The sequence below is a fragment of the Cydia strobilella genome, chromosome 4 (genome assembly GCF_947568885.1).
Source record: "Cydia strobilella chromosome 4, ilCydStro3.1, whole genome shotgun sequence".
NCBI lineage: Eukaryota > Metazoa > Arthropoda > Insecta > Lepidoptera > Tortricidae > Cydia > Cydia strobilella.
Window position 1 is genome coordinate 18,051,157 of NC_086044.1, and position 22,074 is coordinate 18,073,230.

A 22,074-nucleotide genomic window follows, 5' to 3' on the forward strand; every position below is an offset into this window, starting at 1 on the left:
GTGCATTGTTTCTAACAGCGCACACCATTTTACGCTTATTGGCGTCGTGCAATGTCTACATATATATCCATGGCTGTTGCTATGAACGCGTAGCACGTGTTACGCCGCAGGCGTTGCCTAGCAACCATTGCTCATATTTATGCGTCCTACGAAACATTTTTGTTTTTATTATAACAAGAAAATTGTCGCATGACGACTATATTACTTGCTATATACCCATGGCAACGCCAGTCAAGTGAGCTGAGGAAAAATGTAGTCGCTAAAATGTTTTTTATTATAATTTAAGTAGTTAGTATGGAAAGACGAAGCATAGTCATGAGATACATTTACGGTGAGGCAGCTTGGTGAGAAGATCGTGACGCCATCGCCATCATGTCAGGTAAGTAAAGAGTTTGTACTTCCAAAGAAGTTTCACACATAAAGCAGTCAAAGTGCCTAATTGTTGTTAGACTTAGTAAATAAGTAAAATACCAAAGTAACTATAAACTACAGCAATATTCTAGCTACCGTCTGAATTATATTAATAATCTTAACATTTACGTTTATGTTGTAAGCCGTTTTTTACAAATCCCGTATAATTTATGGCAAAATAAAAATTGTAAAATAGGAAATGCATCCTGTGACACCTACGAGAAATAATGTGGCGTTTAATTTTGTGGTGGTTTACCGTGCCTGCTAGAATTGTTTTACGAGGCATGCGGGCAAGAAACACGACACCCGAGCATGCCACACGCCACCCCCGGTCTGTTGTACCACATATGTGAGCCTAATAGTAAGTCATCAGGCTGTAAGTATTAGGTTAGGAAAGGCACTAAGAACAAACCTTAGTGATGTTTGTAATAAAGCATCCGGAAAACCTTAAATTATTAATGAAAATGATAATTTTGAAGCGGGAGACTGACTTACCTAGCTTTTGGCTTGTATACTTGTACGAGTAAATCTTCGTTGGAGTGTAAAAGGTTGGAGGTTGATTTTGGGACTTATGCATTATAGTATTATAAATAGTAATACAATTTTTTTTTTCATACAGTTGCTCAAAAAGTTTATTAGTTTCATTTAAACGTCGTAATCAACATAAAAACCTACTGTTAATTTAAGAATAAAATATGCATATTTCATTACTTATCTCTTCATCATTATAAGTATTATAACACGTTTATTTTTTAATGTTGAAAAACCGTTCTTAATAAAATGTCTGAATGGAACGGAACGCCTGTCAAAGAAGAGGCGTATTTTCTTACTGCAAGAATGTTTTAAGTTTCCAAAGGCAACATTCGAAATTGTTTTTATAAATATACGATACACAAATAATCATAAATAACGATATTTAGGTAATAATATACAGTTTTAATATTTACAATTGTTTCTGTCTTAAAGAACATGCATTTGAAAAAAAACTTTCATTGAAGTGGGTTCAATAATAATAACAAAATCAATTCTAGTCGAATAAAAGCTAGAAAAACACTTCTTCATAATGTCAATGTCAATGATGTCACAGAATTAATAATAAAAAGTTTCGAATTCCGTTCCTTACTTGTTGCTTTTCTTATTTTTTCGCAACTGTATTAAAAAAAACGTCGTTCGATACACGTGCGGAAATGTCATTCTTCACTCGTCCCGAGTCTTGCCACGAGCCGTAGGTACTCGTGAAGTAATGACATACTTTCCGCACTAGCATCGAAGTGTACTATTACAGTACATATGCGGCTTTACCGCACTAGTGCGATAATTAGCACTTTACGCAACTATGACGAAAATTTAAAGGGCCATATGTACTGTAAAACGTTGTACGATACGTGTGCGAATAGGTGATTTCCTATTTTTCGCACTTGTATCGTAATGTACTATTATGTGACTCGCTACGCTCGTGAATCTATTATAGAATCTTTCGCTTTGGACTCAAAATAAGCACTCGAAGAAATATCAAACATTGCTCTCTTGTTGTACAAATAACTATTGTATTATTAGCGTGAATAATTTTGCTGCTTACTGTGCTTCAAGCACATAGACTCGACGCCGATGGTGATGATGATGATGGTATTGCATGAGTTTAAGGTGTTTGCGAATCAATTCGCAATAAATAGTTACCCTTTCAATCGTTAGCGGGTGGCGTGTCGCTGTGAATGGTTTGTATCGCGACTCACCGCCAATCTTACGGGGCACTAAGTTTAAACTATACGTGCTATACAGGCTGATTACGGGACGGCGGCCGGGCGGATTATGTTTTGAAAAATATTGTATTACATACCTACTAAATGCTATCGGTGTTTTGTTCCAAAGAGTTTCTGCGGTTTATATTTGTATCGAAGCGAACCTAACCTTAATTACATAATAATATCTCCATCTATGTAATTGCAATATGGTACGAGTGATGCAGAGGGACTTTCAGAAAGTGCTCTAAAAGAATAGAATCTGATCTCAAAGTATACGTTATATTGAAAAAACCTATGGTCCAGATTGCCCACACCCGCATAGCCAAAACACTTAACCTACCAGCAAAGAAAGCATTCGCCCTTCGGTACACGCTTCTCACTTATATAGATAAGTGAGAAGCGTGGTGATAGCACCACCAGTCTGACAACTGCCTGTTTCGATAGCTACATTTAGGTACTTGGGAGTTGCTTGGGAGAGTGAATACCGTGGTATCCGGTAGGTATGGTCAAAGATAGATATAACTCCGTAATAGATGGATACAGTCTAAGGAAAAAATGTGCCTCGAAAAGCACGAAAATTTGATTCTCGATCAGATGGCGCCACTACCTTTGGCCTACTCTCGTAAAGAGGGCGTTGACGGTTTCGTTTGTTATTTAACAATTTTAACGCATATCAGTGAAAGAACATAGTTCAAAATCATAGAAATATTAATGCAAATAAAAAAAATCATTTATCCATATTTAAATACATTTAATCGTATTTTTATAAATCTTCATTTCTAGTTTTAAAGTGTGTCGATAGATGGCAGTGAATTTACTGTGGTTACAAAATTTACTATGACAGTACCGCTCTATCCTATATATTATATCCTCTTTGGTATGGTGTTAATCGGGGTGGGCCTTTAAAGCAAATACTTATTTAATTTGCAAATTTTGACGAAAGATTCGTAGTTAAGTATCTACATAATCTTAATTTTTAACCTAGAGTTGAAGTATTAAGGAAAAGGTGTACACCTTTTCCTAAACGGAGCAGTCTGTAGCAAGTTAACAGGTAGGCGCCGGTCTAGGCCGGGAACGGTTCCCGCAGAAACACGATCAGTCCTAACGATGTCTTCGTACCCAAACGACCTGGAGCACACCTCCATATACACGAGGGACATTAATGGTATTCCTCACCTATAAAAAATATATTAGAGAAATAGGTAACACGTTTATGACGGTAAATAAAATTAGCACCGTCACGTTTTATGTACCTGTGTAAATAATTAAATTAAATTAATAATTAAGTAATTTATCCCCTGGCAACTTACTGTTGGTGTTTAACGGCGAGGGTCCAGTGTCAAAATGCAATCAGAAGTTTTGTAAGCTCGCGCGTACATGTGATATGTCTATTCAAGTTGCTACAGAATGTCTAGGTACTTACCACCATGAAAACCGTGATGATTCTTATTAAAAAACTTCCACCACTCATTGTCACGTACTATCGCGACTAAAGTTCGAGTGTGAGCTATGTACCTACTTTCGAGCTAAGCTGCTAAGAAAGCTGGAGGGTGTGCGTCTCTACGTGCAATTCCTCAGAAATGCAAAGTTTAGTAAAAACTTGTCTTTTCTATAATTTCCAGACAGCGAAGAGAGCGACGGAGAAGGAGGACTCGGCAACCTGAACCGGCTGATCGTGAGGCCGCCGGGCCATAGTGGCAAGGCCAAGCGCGGCCAGCTGTGCTTCGACGCGGCCTTCGAGTGCGGGAACTTGGGCCGAGCGGATCACATCACTGAGCTCGAGTACGATCTCTTCGTGCGGCCCGATATCTGCCGCCCGCGCTCGCGGTTCTGGTATAACTTTACCGTGGAAAATGTGAAGCAGGATCAGGTTTGTCTTCTTGAGATTCTGAAACCTGCGCATTTACTGTTTGTAGGTCTAGTAAAATTTTAGTGGGGACAATGTACCTACCTATGTACATGAAATTATGAAATCCTTTATGTGTAGTTACTACAGTTGTACACTCTCGCCATCTCGTCGTCTTATAAATAATTTCACATTTTATTTATGATAGTCTTAATTACCAATATCAGTCAAAATTACATACTAGGCCTCTCGTAGATTAATAGCCACAATAACAGGTTATATCCAATATACTTCCACTTCTTCAGATTCCTTATTTTTGACACACTTTCAAACTTTATAATGAAGTAAACAATTTAATAACAGCACCTATTGTATTTTAGAGAGTAATATTCAACATAGTCAACTTAGGCAAAGAAAGAACTTTATACAACGGGGAAATGACACCGCTAGTCCGCTCAACCTCGCGTCCAAAGTGGTAAGTTTACATTACAAGGTAGGTCGGCTACATAAGTTGGCGTGTGCTTGCACACTGGATGCAATTAGTTTCCGTACGTGACGTGACTTATGCACGGTACAATCAAGCTCGACACTTTGATTGTGCTGCGCCCCGCTCCGATCGTAATCAAGTCGACCACGCATGTGCTAGTATGCTTAGAAGTTAATAGCTGATACTATAGATGAATGTTAGGGATGAATGTTGATGGACGGAGAGCGAATGGTAGACCCAAAAAGCGATGGATGGATTGTGTGACAGAGGATATGAGAAGGAAAGGAGTGAGTGCTGAGGTGACAAAAGATACAGAATGGAAGAGAAAAACATGTTGTGCCGACCCCACAACCCCACATAACGTGGGATAAGGGCAGGAAGAAGAGAGAGCTGATACTATAGATATCTGAACGTACCTACCTATTTAAATATTATAGTACAGTGCTAGTGCTACCCTACTGAACGTGCTTAGTACGTACACTATGATATATAACCAACTAGCGACCCGCCCCGGCCCCGGCCCCGGCCCCGGCCCCGGCTTCGCACGGGTAGTTCAACTAATGTACACAAATCGTTTACAAATTATACATATATTATAAACCTTACTCTTTAATCACTATTTAAAAAAACCGCATCAAAATCCGTTGCGTAGTTTTAAAGATCTAAGCATACATAGGTTTTTAAAGGGTCGGCAACGCGCATGTAATATCTCTGGTGTTGCAGGCGTCCATACGCTACGGTGACTGCTTATTACCATCAAGCGGGCCGTATCCTTGTTTGCCACCGACGTGGTATAAAAAAACATAGGGACAGACGGACGGACACACAGCGGAAAGCGACATTGTTTTATACTATGTAGTGATATATTAAACAAACTATTTTGTGGACCAAACAAATAGAAGCGGTTCCGCATATTTTTTCCATTGTCATTTTCTATGCCAGGCAACGCATCCCCCGTCGTTTCATCTTTTACCACAAGTCACCAGTGCACCGCGGCCGGCGCGTATTGAGCCTCGCCTTCGGCTTCGACCGCGAGGAAGACGTGTACCACTTCACAGCGGCCGTACCCTACTCCTATTCGAGGCTGCAAAAGTATCTCACTCTATGGGAGAAGCGCGCGCAGATGTTTGCTGCTAGGGAGTGCATTGCGCAAACTACGGTGAGACTAGCATCACTAGCACACTATCTATCACAATCACAAGTGATGGAGCAGTCTTTCTCACCTTAATAATATTAAAGTTTTTTCTGTTGCATCGTAACACGACGGCAAGGCAACCTACTGTCCGCGCGCCAATTCCGTGCATTCGGAGGTCGAGGACGTGGGAGGGTGTGCGCTGTGCGCCGCGCCCACATACAAAATGACACTACTCTGTCATGACGCCAACATTGCTAACATTCCTCAGCCGTGCACGGAATTCGCGCGCGGACAGTACATCTAATTTGGCTTACAATTAGATATTAGTTTTAATAAAACCGTTGCCATTTGAATTTCAAACACCTTAGATTGTAAGATTAGACTGATTTTACTAAGTACCTACTAATACGGACTGTTATAAAGCTACGATCAGTTACGAAGTACATACTCAATCCTCCATATTCAATGTTTTTTTTTATCCCTGCAGCAAAAACGCAAGGTTGACCTCATCACCATAGGGGAGCTCGGGGTCCAGGATAAAGAGATGAGAGAAGAGTCCGCGGTGAAGGGCAATAAGGGTGCTCCAAAGAAGCGCGTCGTGCTCATCCTTGCGCGCACGCATGGCGGCGAGCCGCCGGCGTCTTTCATCTGCCAAGGTACCCATGTTAACAGAATCCGGATTATTAGGTAACGTATACCTACCTATGGATGGCAAACATATCTGTTTGGAAAAAAGTACAGTGTGCCGGGCAATAAATCAAACCTGACATAGAACTTACATGTGTTATCAACTTATCAGTTTTTTTAAGTTACATACATTTGAGAAAAAGAATTTTTGGTAGTCTGGGCTCCATGCACAATGGACAGATCAATTGTTGGTTGGCAGAGCCTATATCGGACAAAGCAATCAGTGTTTACCACTTTATTGACCTCTCCCTTGAGTAGGGAACTATTATAGCACCCATGAGGCTGACATGTTCACCTAGAGTGTCCAAAGCCTCCATAAAAACCAGATAAAAAAAAAAGTTACATACATACGAGTTATGACATGACCTCCTAATAATTTTTTGAGAATTTACCGAGCAGCAATGTAAGTACCTACTGCAAAGATTACGAGACATAACATGAGATGACATTACGCGATACGAGCTTTTTATAGTAGGCAACTGTCAAAGCTTTTTTGCAGTTACCTACTATAAAAAGCTCGAATCTCGTAACTTTTGTGTTGCTTTACAATTGCGGCCAGTGCGGGCCTAATTATTTTGTATGGTTAATATTTTTGCATTTCTAAGCAAAAGTTATCTCAATATACTTCTTAAGTCCTATGCTAACCACCGTTTAAAGGTTTGCCCGTATTAAATTTACATACTATACTTGTATAGTTAGGTACCTACCTAACCTACCTATAGTGAAATTTATTTTTAAATTTATTGGTTTTTTGGCTTAGCGTAGTTTTTTTTAAGTATTTTTTTAAGCCGACGATTTTCTTGACGGCTATAATATGTATATATTTCAGAAATTGGTATAAATTAATTACTTACCTAGCCCCCTTCAAGCTCGGCCGAATTGCACCTTCCCATACAAACGTAGATCCGCTCTCATTTTAAAACTACGTGTTGAGTTGTAATGAAACTTTGAACATACAATGACATGAGGTATATCTAGGTCCTAAATTAGTTTATATAGCTCCAGTTTATAAAACAAACGAAATAGAGCAAAAACAAATTTTGTATGAAAAACTTAATTTCGGTGTATTTTTTAACTATGGTATCTGAAGCTACATAAACTAATTACAAACATAGATATACCTTATCTTATCCTATTGTAAGTACAAAGTTTCAGAGCAATCTAGCTAGTCGTTTTAAAATGAGAGCGGAACTACGTTTGTATGAAGAACCGAGCTTGCCACTGCCAGAGACCCTTAAAACATTTAGGTATGAGGATCTCCTAAGATATTTTTCGCTTAGCAGAAGCTGTTAAATTCTTATCTAAAAATCGCGTCCCGTTATTGTATTTAATTTAATTTAATTACAGGTATCCTCGATTATTTCCTAACTTCATCGGATAAGGCTTTGGCGCTCCGCAGCAACGTAGCTGTTCAGGTAATAATAAAATAATGCAGTTAATTTCTGTGAAATCAATAAACAATATCAGTGTAATCCGGTTCCTTATTATTACCTAACCTAACCTAAGAATGTAAATATCGTACACTGAACTAAGTAGGTACTCTAATGTTACCTAATTCCAACCTAGGCTAGGTTTCAGTGGCGAATAAATTAACAAAGCACTTTCTAGTCCTTAGCATAACCAAACTAAAAATACGATTACCCACAGGTGGTCCCGATGTTGAACCCCGACGGCGTGTTCCTGGGCAACCAGCGCTCAGACCTGCTGGGCGCTGACCTCAACCGCAGCTGGGTCACCGCCACCACCTTCGCCCACCCTGCCGCCGTGGCTGTCAACGATCTCGTGTCCAAGCTCGTCGCTGAGAAGGTGACATTGGTGTAACTTGGGCAACCAGCCCTCAGACTGGGCGCCGACCTTAACCGCAGCTGGGTCACCGCCACCACCTTCGCGATATATCATACGACATATCAGTCGTAAGAAGGCGATCGAGAGATACCTTTATACAATTATCGAGTAAAAGCGATATGGTTAAGAGCACGTTTACATCGACAAGTTTGTGCGGCAAAAAAGTTTGTGATAACGAGGGATCTTTCACACGACTGTTTTTCGACTGACAGCCGTAAGAGTGGAGTTAAGCTTATGCGACTTAGTAAGCTAGTTGGGGTGTAACTCTCTTGTTAGAACTGCCATATTTCTGATCAACCAGCGGTGGAACCAGTGGGGTCCTACTTCCACGCCAGCAACTTCGATAATCCCGTCGCCGCGGACGTGGCCATCAACGATCGTGTCCAACTCCAATATCGTTGCTTCATACTATATAATAACGAAGCGAAAGTTGGTACATCTAGCGCCATCTAGGATGTTTTCTACACAATTTTGAATTTTCATGGTATTTCTGTAGTATAGTGACGAAATATAATTTGCACCGACACGAATATATAATAGCACCGATTCGACATACCATAGTCTTTTGACTAAAAATCTGTTAGAATCATATGCTAGATCAAATAATATAATTTGATACACCAAAATAATTGTCCATATTTTAATTAAATTTAGATTTATTTAGTTGTTACTCGTAATAGTAAATTGAAATAAAAATTAATATATACATATAATTATTACAATCAATATTTTGTGTTTTCAGTCTCTTCAATTGGATTTTATAATTGACTTGCACGCGGACATAAGCTTTGAAGGAGTCTTCGTAAGAGGAAACTCATATGATGACGTGTACAGGTGGGTAAACGATCGGTTTCTAGAAATACTTCAGCATGGCCATTGAGAAAAATATTACCCCCAGTACAAATAAGTAAGTACATTCTGATGTGTCAAGTACCTACCTATTGTAAATTATTTGTTCAAGGCGACAATGATTTCCCGGCACCACCATAAACCTGCATTGCCCCATAACCCATAAGTTTCTTAACCTCAAGTTTCAAGTTTATTTTAACACCTCTGAAGTTTGGTGCTTTGATGCACTTACTTTTAACCGTGAATCAACACACTCTAGGTTTGAGCGTCACGCCGTCCTTCCAAAATTCCTGGCGTCCCGCGTGGAAGCCTGGCGTCCCGAGGCATGCCTGTACAACGCGGACCCCCTGGCAGCCGGCACAGCGCGCCGGGCACTCCCGGAGGGCGCAGTGGACGCTTACACTTTACTCGTTTCGCTTGGAGGCCGCCGACTAACTCCCAAGGGACCTTACATACACTATACTGAAGATGCTTGTATCCTTTTCAATATTTTATAATACATGTAATTGGTGTACTACTAACGCCATCTAGTTGTGAGTAACAACCAGATGAATGTATGAAGTACTCCGCCCTCCTACATCTACTATTCATTCGGAGTCGGACTTATAAATTATTGTTAATTTTATATAAACTTGCTATTTAATGTTTTACACTTGCATTAGGATGATATACGCATTTTCATTTTTAGTACTTTTACCAGACATAGTTGGCCTACTAGCGACATCTAGTCTATCTATGTTGTACTTGTGAAGTATGGAGACATTAATATCCTATTTTTTTATTTTACACTATTTAAGTAATATCAACTTGCTTTATAACAACGCATTGACAAACAAATAAAAAAAATATTTTTTTTTCTGTGCCTTGCTTGCCCAATGTTGATACTACTAGCGCCATCTTGTTTCATAAAGTTGTAATAATTTTCGTCCGACTGCCATAATGCATAATGCTGGGTGCAGATACATGCCCCATTATGTAAACTTTTGTTATAATATTATGTTTGTACTAACCCTAGATTTAAGTATTAGTATGTATGTTACTAACACATTATGGACTTATGTTCGAAATAAATTATTGATTGATTGATAATGATGCGTAGCAATTTTCAATGAAGAGAATAGTTAACTAAGCGACTAAGCACAACAGATGCTAAAATCGGCCGATCCATAGTGAAGGCTCTCTGCGACTACTACCGACACATCGGCGTCATACCCCCGCGACAAGGAGCACCAACCAAGAAGAAAGATGGCCGCGGTCGGCGTCGGCGTCGGCGCCCCGCCGCCGACAGAGAAAGGCCAGTCCGCCGCGCATGGTCCCCAATGTCCCTACACGAACACTTACCGCACATAAATACATACCAAAATGTACGATTTATGCACTAATCTTGTCTTTTACCGCACAGCTGCAACACTCGAGTGATTCGACACCCATTCACAGGAACACACAAGCGAGGATGTCAAACTTGTCTCGGTAACTACATCAGCAAGTAATTGCGTAACTAACACTAATTTATCCTTTTTTCGGAAATGATCACAGACCTATTTACACTTAAAATTTTGGAAATTGACTTTTTTAAACTATCATTATTGCTGTAATCGCAATGACGACTATTAGCAATATCGCAATTGCCGGCAAGAACAAAGCATTTAATAGATTCATGGTGACAGGTCGCCAAGCTCAAGTCCCGAACGGCGTGTATTAGCCGGGCGGGTGCTGTCACCGCCGCTGCCGCCGGCGTCGCCGCCGCCGCTCCGGGCGCTACCCCCGCGCTCCACGCGACTCCGCCGCACCAAGCCCAGACTAGAGCCGGATTTGGACCCGTTACTGCCTCTTATCACAGGTACACTGTGGCTGGTGGTTTTAACGCATAGTTTAAGGTGGTACTGACGTTAACGCATGGCATTCCACTGCTAATATATAGGTATTGAAGCTGCGAAGCCCAAGCGCTATTACTATATAGCTATAGGTAATATCTAAATAAATAATTTAGATATTCTCCTGACTTCTAGAGGATTTTATTTCAACTTAATTTTATTGAATAACACAAGTTTCCAAATTCAAAAATAATACTTTTTAGTCACCGTGTATATGTATGTATACCGACACAATCTTACACATAATCTCTTTACAAAATTATAAATACCGGGTTCACATTTTTTTTTGTGTCTTATCCTCATATCGTTATCGATCAACGGGATAACTATGACTTAAACTTTAGATGGTTGATGTTCATATTTAAAGTAATCGACTGGTTTCTTCTTAGGTCTAGTAACCGACATATGTATGTCGATAGATGGCGCTAGTAGTACCGTGTTTCCAGAGCTCTTTGCTTCACCATTAATGTTTTTTACGTAAATAAAGTCGTATAAGTAACGTTGTATAACGTTTCATTTCAAAACTTAGACCGTAACCTTGCCCTTTATGTTAAAGCCATACAAAGTTAGGCAACTTGAACACATTGTTCAAGCTACAGACTGTGCAACGTGACATATGGCACGCGGAGAAAGATTGGCTGGCCGTGTTATGTATCCAGTTGTATCGCTGTTTAATTATTTAGCATCGTACTCGGTCCGGTTTTACAAGTTACTGTCACTTTCTATTGTCTCCATAAACGTCAGTATGAAAATGGCCAACCATCACGTCAAAATCGGTGAAGGCTTAGCTTATGTTTATAAATAGTAGAATAGTAGATATGATTGCAGGCACAGCTGTCCGCACGCCCCGCCTGTCAGTGGTGAACCTGAGTGCCATCGTCCGCACGCCAACTGGCCGCGATCCTCGCCCGAGACTCGCACGCCCGGCCCGACCCTTGCACCCGAGGTTTACCAGCGATGAGTACGACACGCATGACTCTGACTCGTAATCGGCGTGTAGTGTGTACTGATGTGCCGTTGGAAAGTTTCCAAAATTGAGAAATGTCCATATGGAAAATCTACGGTAATCTCATATTTTTAGAGCTCCGTACAAACCTTTGTTCACGGAGCTCTTATGGGATCACTTCGGTCTTGGAAATCGGTTAAATGCAATTTTTCTCGGAGATCGTTTGATGTAGATACCTAAAATTTGGAAGTTATAGCCAGTAGCGGATTAGCCACGTGGCAAAAGTAGCAAATGCCACGGGCCCCCCGCACTTACGCATTGTGGCCGTAAAAAATTTTCACTTCGTCCGACAAAATTAAAACAATCCATGGGCCCCATGATAGAATTTGCTACAGGCCCCGCGCTGGCTTAATCCGGCACTGGCTATAGCTACTACTACTACACTAATAATGTGAATAATTTGTAAGGGAATCAATACTTTCCATTTCCAAAAATTCCGTTTCTTTCGTTTCTGTGAAATTTTCCAGCTTTTTGGATCTCCGCTACTCGCACATCTGTACGCCTTCGGGATAAGCGCGGTCACGGCCGCGGTAGAGATGATACTCAGCTCACAGCTGTTCGTCTATATGTGCGTTTTCAGCAAAAAGTTACTGCGCTAACGGAATATTCGGCCTAATCCTATTTGTATGTCCAGTGTGAACAAATGGGACCGTGGACGGACGATGCAATGAGGTTGGCAACTGTCAAAGGTTTGCATAGATGATGCCATCATAGCTTGCCCCTTTTTCTAAGAGATTTGGCTTAAAGGGCTGGCAATAATCCAGGGCATAAAACTCCATTAAAAAACAAAAATTTGTCAATTCTAGGGATTGACAGGGCAAGCTATGCTGGCGCCATCTGCTAATTACTTCGACCTATATATATAACATGTAACAAACTAAACATTTACTTTTTTTTTACAAAAAAGTAAGTACACATTTTGTGAATAATGAATAAGATCATATAAAATGCATGTAAGTAAGCATAAATTGTTTCTATTTGAGTTAAAAGAGTGACGTTCGTTTTAAGTCTTTATAAATTCATGGTAAATAAGCACATTTGAAAGTTACCGAATACTAAACGGAAGCCGAAAATGATTGTTTTAGAATGTAAAACTAATAGCTCGCCTTAAGAATGCTATTAGAAGTTGTAGAAAAAAAACTGGCTGTGCAATTTAAACGTTTTCACTTTATTCCTCTAATATCACCTTTTCTCTACAAATTTTGTATTTTACCACTTGTGCCTTTTGTCGTATAGCATAATGCCCCGCTCTCCAGTTTGTATTGTATATTAATAAACCAATAAAACAAATACATTATTTTTCAATTAAATGTATAATGTCCAAGCTTTTTTTTATATTTACAATTACTAACATCTAACTAATCGTTCAGTCATCTCTTTCGTAAAACATAAGTTATCGAACACTATTACAAATATCACTACTACTTATCAATCATAACTGCAAACGAAAAACGAAACTGAGTATCGCACCGAGATTAATTCTCTGAACATAGTAATTAATTATTAATCAATCGTTCAAGAAACAATTTGGTTTAGACAAAAACGAATCGACGTCACCTAAGCAAACTAGGAGTTAATAGGAGCATCACGAAAATAATACGTCCGGACGGGGGACCGGCGGGCTTCCTAATAAATATCTTTGGCATGAACCAACGGAGCTCGTCGACAATTCACACACTATTATTGCTTTGTATGCCAAATGAGTTGGTCAGTTGTCGCGCGGGCGCGGCGAGCGCGGCGGTCATTCCCAAGCGTTGGCGTGCTCGCCCGCCACGGCGGGGTGCGGCGCCGTCGGGGCGCGCGTCCCGCCGCCCCCGCTACCCCCGCCAGCCTTGCCCGCCGCGCGCCGAGCGCGCAACTGCTCCTCGTCCTCGGGTGTGCGCATCTTGCGGAACTCGTACACTAGCGGGAAGATGCGCTCCACGGCCGACTGTACGTCGCCCACACTGCGAGCTGAAAACGACACACAAGCGTTATTTTCTACCAACGTACAGTCTTCAGTTTAAAGTTACGTCAAGCGCGGAAGGAGGGCTTGGCTTGAGCGATGTCACATCCGTGGGCATTGCGTGCATACGACGCCTATTCAATTTCTTGCTAATTTCTAGAGATGCCCCGAATAGTGGTTTTGGCCGAATACCGAATATTCGGAATCCCGAAAAGACCACAATGAAAACGAAAGCGAAGACAAACAATGATAACTTTTCAAAGACGTGAAATATACGAAAGTAACTAGATAAATCGCCTAGTTTTGAGTCTTAATAAAATCCTTAGACACATCCATACCTATCCTGTCGAATATGCGATTGATACCTATATTTCTATTTATCAAGATCTGTAGAGAGCCTTGAAACTTTACTAACTTAACGGTCACGATAGACACGCATCTTGGAACCGAGAATTTAATGAAATTTTACCGACTTGGTTAGGATTCGGACATATGAATATGAAACCCGCCAGTTTGCCACCACATTTTTTATTTATTTTTATCTATACTGCATTAATGTAATATTACAAATGGAAAAGGTCGATTTTGACCAAGGAAGCCAGGCATGCTTGTTTTTAGGGTTCCGTACCCAAAGGGTAAAAACGGGACCCTATTACTAAGAGTCCACTGTCCGTCTGTCTGTCACCAGGCTGTATCTCATGAACCGTGATAAAAGTTGAAACTTTCACAGACGACGTAATTCTGTTGCCGCTATAACAACAAATACTAAAAAAAAGATAGATATAACTCCGTAATAGATGGATACAGTCTAAGGAAAAAACGTGCCTCGAAAATCACGAAAATTTGATTCTCGATCAGATGGCGCCACTAGTTTTGGCCAACTCTCGTATAGAGGGCGTTGACTGTCTCGTTTGTTATTTATAATTTAAACGCATACCAGTAAAAGAACATGGGTCTAAATCATATAAAAATAATTAATGCAAATAAAAAAATCATTTATCCATATTTAAATACATTTTAACGTATTTTTATAAATCTTCATTTTTAGTTTTAAAGTATGTCGATAGATGGCAGTGAATTTACAGTGGTTACAAAATTTACTATGACAGTACCGCTCTATCTTATTATATCCTCATTGCTAAAAACAGAATAAAATGAATATTTTAGTGGGGCTCCCATACAACAAACGTACGTACGTGATTTTTTTGCCGTTTTTTGCGTAATGGTACGGAACCCTTCGTGCGCGAGTCCGACTTGCACTTGGCCGGTTTTTGACTTAAAGTATATTTATATTTTTACAATATCCTGCCTTTTTTTTTGAAACTAGGTTAAATAATAGGTTTGCGATATTCTAATAACAAACATTTTACACATCATCATTAGGTATACCTACAGAGACGTGTGTGTGGTATCAGAACGGATGCTGTATGACATGCGCCAGGAGATAACGGCCAGTTATGGGGTTAAGGCAAATTACGGCTTTGCTGAAACTTGTTTAGTTTTGACTTGTATCAGAATGGTTGCGAGAATGGAGAGAACTGAATAACAGTTTATCTAGGTAGAGTTAGATCATTTCAAGTTTGTATGCCAAGTGCTACGTCAAGTATGGAGGTTATAGGGATAGGGATATGTACATTCTTGCTGCAAAGTTACCGTGGTCGGAGATTATGCAGGTCAATAAGCTTTTTCTTGTGGCTGGCTATGATGGCTAAAGTTGATGACCGGTCTGGCCTAGTGGGTAATGACCCTGCCTATGATGCTGGTGGTCCTGGGTTCGAATCCCGGTAAGGGCATTTATTTGCGTGATGAGCACAGATATTTGTTCCTGAGTCATGGATGTCTTCTATGTATGTATTTAAGTATTTGTATATTATATATAGCGTTGTCTGAGTACCCACAACACAAGCCTTCTTGAGCTTAACGTGGGACTTAGTCAATTTGTGTTTGTAAAGTTATGATTACAGAGCCACTACATTAAATTGTTTTAAAAAACGACAATCCCGCGAGGATGATACCGCTTCCTGACACGCATAAGGAAAGTAACAGAAAATTGTTTACCCAAACAACCTGGCATTCCTACCTTCCTATACGTCATAACATATACGCTATATTACAGTCGTAATCAACTATTTTCAAAATGTTTGTTTTTAAAAGCCAAATAATCCATCCTATGTCTTCCAATGCATGTATTTTTTTAATAAAATATTAGCTATGTACTTATAATAGATTGAAATTCACCAATGCAACATTACCATGATATCCATAAATTGTAAATAGAGATGTCAATCACAATGAAAAAATTAACGATGATCAAACTCTGGCCAACGTGGGACTCGAACCCACATCCTTGGATTGCCGGTCCAATGCGTTGTTAGTGTTACCAATTCCGCCAGCTGACCATCCGCCCATCAACGCGAATTTAGTCATTGCAACTGTGAACAACGTCATCATGATATCCCACCCATTAAGCAAAGCCATTAAGTGGTTGTTAGGAGTCAAGCAACCTCGGGTAAGCCAGCGCCGCCAGGCTGGTCCAAGCTGGCGGACCCTGAGATGAAGCCGTGGGCTTAACGTGGGCCTTTGAGATTAATTGAGAGAGTGGTTGTTAACAACCAACTTACAGAAATGCACATGAGTACCTGTTGAAATAACCTAATACAATACCGTGTATAATAGTAAGATTTAACCTTTTATTTGCATGTACATACAAGTAGGGATTTCGCGGATGCCGATTTTTTGACATCCGCGGATGCGGATGTCGAGATTAGGCACATAAAAAGCGTCAAATATTAGACTAGTAATTTTAATTTAAAAAAAGCGAAACTTAGTATTTGAACAAGAATATAGGTGCCCCACAATCTCATTACTATACTAAAGTCCAAATAAAACAAACTTTTCACTTCTTGTCGCTGTCCGTCATAGGCTAAAGTGCTCAATCGACGAATCACAAAAACGAAACGAGATTCCTATTGCAAATGACGAAATTACCTAGCACTTACGCCGCATCCGCATTAAGCTCCGTATCGATTTTATGCGGATGCGGATATGGATGTTGAAAATAATGCGGAAGTTCCGCGGTTGCGGATGCGAATATTCGCAACATCCCTGCATACAAGGCTTCGTCACACGGAAGCGGGGCGCTAGGGCGGAATTGGGACCTCACTCATGCCCAATTTCACGCCCCGCTCCAGTGTGGCATAGGTTCATAATCACTACATCTACGTTTGTGTCGGGCGCTTTCTGCTGAGAGAGATGGAGAAAGGTAACTGTTATTTCCCTGTCTCTCTCAGGAGGAAGATGGTAGAAAGCCCATGACGATAAGGTATAAGCCCTCTAGCTAAAGAAAAACGAACATAAAATAAATACCTGTTATTGTGACACCTCCCGTAGAGAATATTTTTAATGTAGCTTTAGGATTATATAGTTTATATGTGACACCAGGGTGAAGCTCGGGTTCATAGCTGTAAAAAAAAAAGTTTTATTAAGAAAATGTCTATAACAATAACATCAGACATAAGACGAAACAAATTGTTAGATTAGAACCAAATGAAATCTGACATTGATTCTCATATTTATCTCTCATCTTGTGTTTATTTTAACACCGATTAAACAAAAACTTTCCTAATATTATTGTGCTTAATTCTGGACTGGCACATTGATATTTTCTAGTCTCATTTGTTAACTTTGATAATCAGCTATTAAAATCGGAAATGTAAACTCCCGTCTGATAACCACTTTTATTTAATTTTTAGCAGTCAGCTTTAAGTAGGATTTGCAACTTATCACATTCACACAGATTGGGAAATCACAAAAGAATCTTAGAAGTTACCTGGCGTAGTACAGCACCATCTATTTCAGCTGTCAAACGAATGATTTATTCTTAAACTTTGCAAATCTTTTACAATCCTCTTTGGCTATAGTAAATGAATGCTAAGGAAAGTAAATTATCATTTTATTAATGAAATAATGTGTTTTATCATATTATTGTTTTAAGTTTTAACGGTTTTATGCTTTTATGGTATCTAAACTAAAAAACTTAATAAATGTCGAATGTTTGAATATTCTTATTATTTTCCTTTTCTGTACTGTCTGTTTCAATTTTCTACCCACTGAAAAAAATTCAACATGTGGTAGATATTATTATTTTTTAAATTTTTCTTCAATTGTAGTAAAATGCCATTACTTATGAACTCTGCCTATTTGTTCAATGTTTCAGATATCTTGAAACATAAGTACAATGTCATGATGTCATTACCCTCTGATCTTATGATTTTGGTGATCTGTTTGTAAATTATGCATGCTTTTTTATGAAATAAACAAATTACTTACATTTTATTTCTTTTTAAGCAAGGAAACAAGTTTTGCAAAAGGTTTTTCTTCTTTAAAAGCATGAAAGAAAATGAAATTACCTACATTTGACTTTAAATCAACACACTTACTATTACTATTAATTGGTACTTCGTAAACTGTTACTTTGTAAGATGTCAGCATACGTCAGTTGTATGGGAAGTTAACATTTCTATAGAACTGGCACTGTTCCCAGCATACAGTCTCAACCAGCAAGCCCTAAGATAGATATATACGGCGTTATTTAAAAATAGATCAAGTTTCTCCTTTTTGACTCATGAATAAAATAAATAAAGCAGATTGTTTAACACTTTCAGTGCCAAGCCAAGCCAACCGCCCCACTTCCAATACAAAATGAACACACCTAGACCGTCATGTGTCAAATATACTGTGACTACCAATAAATGCATCCGATAAATGTCAAGAGCAATACTCACTCTGCCTCCCTATATTTGTTGGAGAATGCCGTTATCCTTATTCCGAAGGGCATTCGACAGGTTCCTAATACATTGACTACGCGAAAGTTCTGGAAGCGCACTTGGAAGCCGAGCTTCTGCAGCGCGCGCGCGTACCGGCGCGCCGCGATCTTGGCCTGGTCCTCGCTGGTGGCGCCCGTGCACGTCACGCGGCCCGACGACCAGATGGACGCCGTCGTGTACGGCCGCCGGAGCTTCATCGTCACCATCCCGTTCTCGCGTCGGAACTCCACGTTTACACCGTTCAAAGCTATTTGTCTCAGGTTCAAGTGGCACTTAACACTAAAACTACACACAACATTGTTTATCATGATGTCTATTTCGGGGGTCTCCTCGTCATCGGGCGGCGCGGCGGCGTCGAGCGCCGTCGGCGGCGCCACGGCCTGCGGCTCGGGCTCCCGCGCCGGCTCGCAGTACTCGTGGTCAGGCACAATGTGATTGCTGATGCTGATGCCATTCTCTTGGATCAGCGTAGCCATGGCACCCTCAGCTTGCTGGAAATAATCAATATTACTCTTGTTATATTATTTTATGCAGACATTAAAAATTGTGCATGTTATGTGTGTAAAAAGAAAATACTTGGTTCTGTAAGTTAGTGCAGAAAACTTGATTTCAATCACCACACATTTCTACCTCAAATATGAGGCAGCAGTACGTACATGTAAGGAAATAGGTACAGTCAGCTGCAGAGAAAGGGTGCTAAGCGAATAGTATTGATGACTGTACCATAAACACAATAAAAACAATCATCCCAATCATAAGACTATATTGTGAATGTACATTTGTAGTTAGTGCTTAACAATATATTATTTGAACTAAGGTTCTTCACACATATTGGTAGAAGAGGCCCAAGCTTCTTAACTCCCTCTTTGGTTATGAGAGTAAGTTTGAGTAAGACAAAAATATTTGACCTACTAAAGTGAAAGGAGGTCAGGAATTTAATAAAACAATGCCTAAACTCCAGTGCTCTCAATATTTACTGAAAAAGGGAATGAGTCAACCTTTTAATCAACATTGATTAAAAACTATAAAGTACCTACAGTACAACTGTGTGAGTGGTTATCGGCACCTTCCAGCAGTAAATCGTAAAGGAAACTTTATTGAAAATTGTTGATTGCATAACAATGGCCAATCCCAAACATGCACGTAAAACAATGAAAACAAGTTCTACTCTGCATGGATTCATATGTTATTATGCAACATTTTGTATAATTCTCCATTTTCACTACTTTAAATTTTATGACAGGATGGTTAGCTTGAATAAATTAAGACTATTTTAGAAAGTGTCACACTAAATAGAAGTTAAACCTCTTTTTTTATCATCAATTGTATTATTTTATACTTATATTATTTTTAAACTTCCAAAATTATTTAGTTTCTTGAATTACACAACAACATGCCTGGTATTTATTTATAAAATGGTAGCCGAACATAAATAATTATTGGAATATATACAATGGATATTATCAGACAATTAATTCAAACTATAGGACAACACCCCTTCCTTAACAAATACACTTTAAAAAATCGTTCAATATAGGTACCTATTCTGTTAAGATTTTTTACAGCTTCTACACAAAATACCTAATCATAAAGGACTAGGAAAGAAAACAAAGGATTCCTTTTATGTTACTTGCAAAAGGGAAGTCCTTAAATTATTCAGAAACCAAATCTGGGCATAGTATAACCACAACACAACTCTGGGCATAGTACTTAACACAAAGGAATATAGGCCTATGTTCATTACTTGAGTTTGTAAATTTGAAGTATCATCGGAATGATAACAACTTGACATTGACTGCATATACTTCATAGAATGCAAAACGGAATCAAATATCGCGAGATATGAAGGAGGGATAACAATTAGGCCACTTCCCACGGCGTGGCACGACGCGAGAGCGACTACAACAGACAGATGACACTCGCACAGCTGACTGCCGGACCCCCCGCGCTCCCCGCACGTCGCCTCCGCCCCGCATCCGCCAAACCCTGCGCGGTGCACCCTGTGGCCTACCTGCGCCCTTGTGCCGGGATTGCACTAATGCACTTGCACATGGTAATTTGTCTCGCGAATACTACGCACTCGATGGCCTGGTCGGAAACGGGACATCAAATTCTTCCCGCATATCTTAAGCACGTCATTGTCAGTCAAATCATAAGAAATCTTGCTTTAATATAGCCAATATTATTCTCAGTTAAGCCATCACACTAAAATAAGTCGAAATCAGCAGTTATTGACCCCATAACGACCTGAACCACACGTGATTGAATTAGAGTACAAAGAAAAAATATTTCTCAAGTGTTAGGTAAAGTAATATAGGGTTATCCCGAGATCCCTTCCCCTTTCACAGAATATTCAATGACATCAACATATCAGACTACTAAGAAGCAGGTAAAATGATTACAAAATAACAAGAAAACTTGAAATAAAATGGGACAGATTCGAGTCATTCAAACTGAACAGGTGATGGTTTCAAAGGCAGGATCTGAGGATATCCGTAGATATTATAATCATAAAATTGATTGAAACAACAATTACCTGAGATAATGTGTTATATTTGTCACAATTATTTTTACACCAGCAGCGAAGTAACAAATTTCATTGCAAAAAGTCAAGGTAGCGTAAAAGTGAGCTGGTAACTAGATGTCCTTGCACAATAACAACTACTTCGGCTCACAAAAAATCACCATCTAATAAACAGTAGTTAAAAAATCTTCGATTTTATAATAAATGCAAAATTAAAAACTTATGCACATCCTGCCTAGCACCGCCATGTTCCATTCAAGACAAGTGAACGAATGAAAAACTGAAAATGAATTTTGGATTAATGAATGAAGGATCCTGCGTGTCTATGATAAAAGAATGAATGGATTTATTTGTCTATGCGCTTTTCTAATGCTCTATAGACGTGCGATAAATGCTTGCGGTTTTTTTTATCAAATTTTGGATACATTAAAGGCCCTTCGCACTAGTGCGCGAATCGCGGCGCGAAGCCGCGAACGCGAGCGTGGAGACCAAGTGGAGACTAGTTCGCTAATCAGCGAAATCGACTGAAGAAGAAAATGTAAATATAGTTGGTCAAACCAAATTGTCAGCAAATAAGAACAAAAAAAACTATACTCATCATATTTAAAATGACACAGTCCTTTGACAAACTATACATTATTATAGTTGGTCAAACCAATTTGTCAGTCAGTAACAACCAGGAAAATTTTACTCATCCCTTTCTTTTGGGTGCTAGTACTAGTGTAAGACAAAGATAGTATGACTTTCTCTGTCTATGTTTGAAATGAGACAGTCCTTTGACAATCTATATTTTACACATAATACAATATCCGATCGTGTATAACGCCCTTATATATCACGAAAATAGTAAAATTGTCATTTCATAGTCTGTGGCCCCTATGAGTCGCCATTGCGAAC

At 39.5% G+C, this 22,074-nt stretch overlaps 2 protein-coding genes across 4 annotated transcripts; one reads left to right on the forward strand and one right to left on the reverse strand.

Annotated features, from left to right (window-relative positions):
• The first annotated feature begins 238 nt into the window (after positions 1–238).
• Positions 239–11,867, forward strand: LOC134741178 (cytosolic carboxypeptidase 6-like). 2 transcript variants are annotated; one of them, XM_063673953.1, is made up of 12 exons: positions 239–379; positions 3,776–4,023; positions 4,380–4,474; positions 5,429–5,645; positions 6,109–6,277; positions 7,656–7,723; positions 7,956–8,114; positions 8,896–8,987; positions 9,262–9,476; positions 10,149–10,366; positions 10,670–10,842; positions 11,705–11,867. In XM_063673953.1, the coding sequence occupies exons 1-12, from the start codon at positions 373–375 to the stop codon at positions 11,835–11,837; spliced, it is 1,794 nt and encodes a 597-aa protein (XP_063530023.1). In that variant the 5' UTR covers positions 239–372; the 3' UTR covers positions 11,838–11,867. The 2 variants fall into 2 exon arrangements, with proteins under 2 accessions (XP_063530023.1, XP_063530024.1); XM_063673954.1 differs by having other exon boundaries at positions 10,149–10,296; positions 11,705–11,865.
• Positions 11,868–13,176: 1,309 nt separating this feature from the next.
• LOC134740764 (TATA box-binding protein-like 1) lies at positions 13,177–21,451 on the reverse strand. Of its 2 annotated transcripts, none has more exons than XM_063673364.1 (4): positions 21,190–21,451; positions 18,612–19,144; positions 17,194–17,288; positions 13,177–13,835 (listed from the first exon to the last, which is right to left on the reverse strand). In XM_063673364.1, the coding sequence occupies exons 2-4, from the start codon at positions 19,127–19,129 to the stop codon at positions 13,624–13,626; spliced, it is 825 nt and encodes a 274-aa protein (XP_063529434.1). In that variant the 5' UTR covers positions 19,130–19,144; positions 21,190–21,451; the 3' UTR covers positions 13,177–13,623. The 2 variants fall into 2 exon arrangements, with proteins under 2 accessions (XP_063529434.1, XP_063529435.1); XM_063673365.1 differs by lacking the exon at positions 21,190–21,451 and adding an exon at positions 20,459–20,602.
• Between the last annotated feature and the right edge of the window lie 623 nt (positions 21,452–22,074).

What these genes read in the sequence shown, in the direction of transcription:
- LOC134741178 (XM_063673953.1), top strand. An exon ending in AGTGCATTGCGCAAACTACG is followed by an intron (nt 5,646 to 6,108) that starts GTGAGACTAGCA and finishes TTATCCCTGCAG; the next exon opens with CAAAAACGCAAGGTTGACCT. An exon ending in GGCGTCTTTCATCTGCCAAG is followed by an intron (nt 6,278 to 7,655) that starts GTACCCATGTTA and finishes ATTTAATTACAG; the next exon opens with GTATCCTCGATTATTTCCTA.
- LOC134740764 (XM_063673364.1), bottom strand. Translation starts at nt 19,129, where the DNA reads ATGGCTACGCTGATCCAAGAGAATGGCATCAGCATCAGCAATCACATT. An exon ending in AACAAATATAGGGAGGCAGA is followed by an intron (nt 17,289 to 18,611) that starts GTGAGTATTGCT and finishes TTTTTTTTACAG; the next exon opens with CTATGAACCCGAGCTTCACC. An exon ending in GGGAGGTGTCACAATAACAG is followed by an intron (nt 13,836 to 17,193) that starts GTATTTATTTTA and finishes TGTCGTTTTCAG; the next exon opens with CTCGCAGTGTGGGCGACGTA.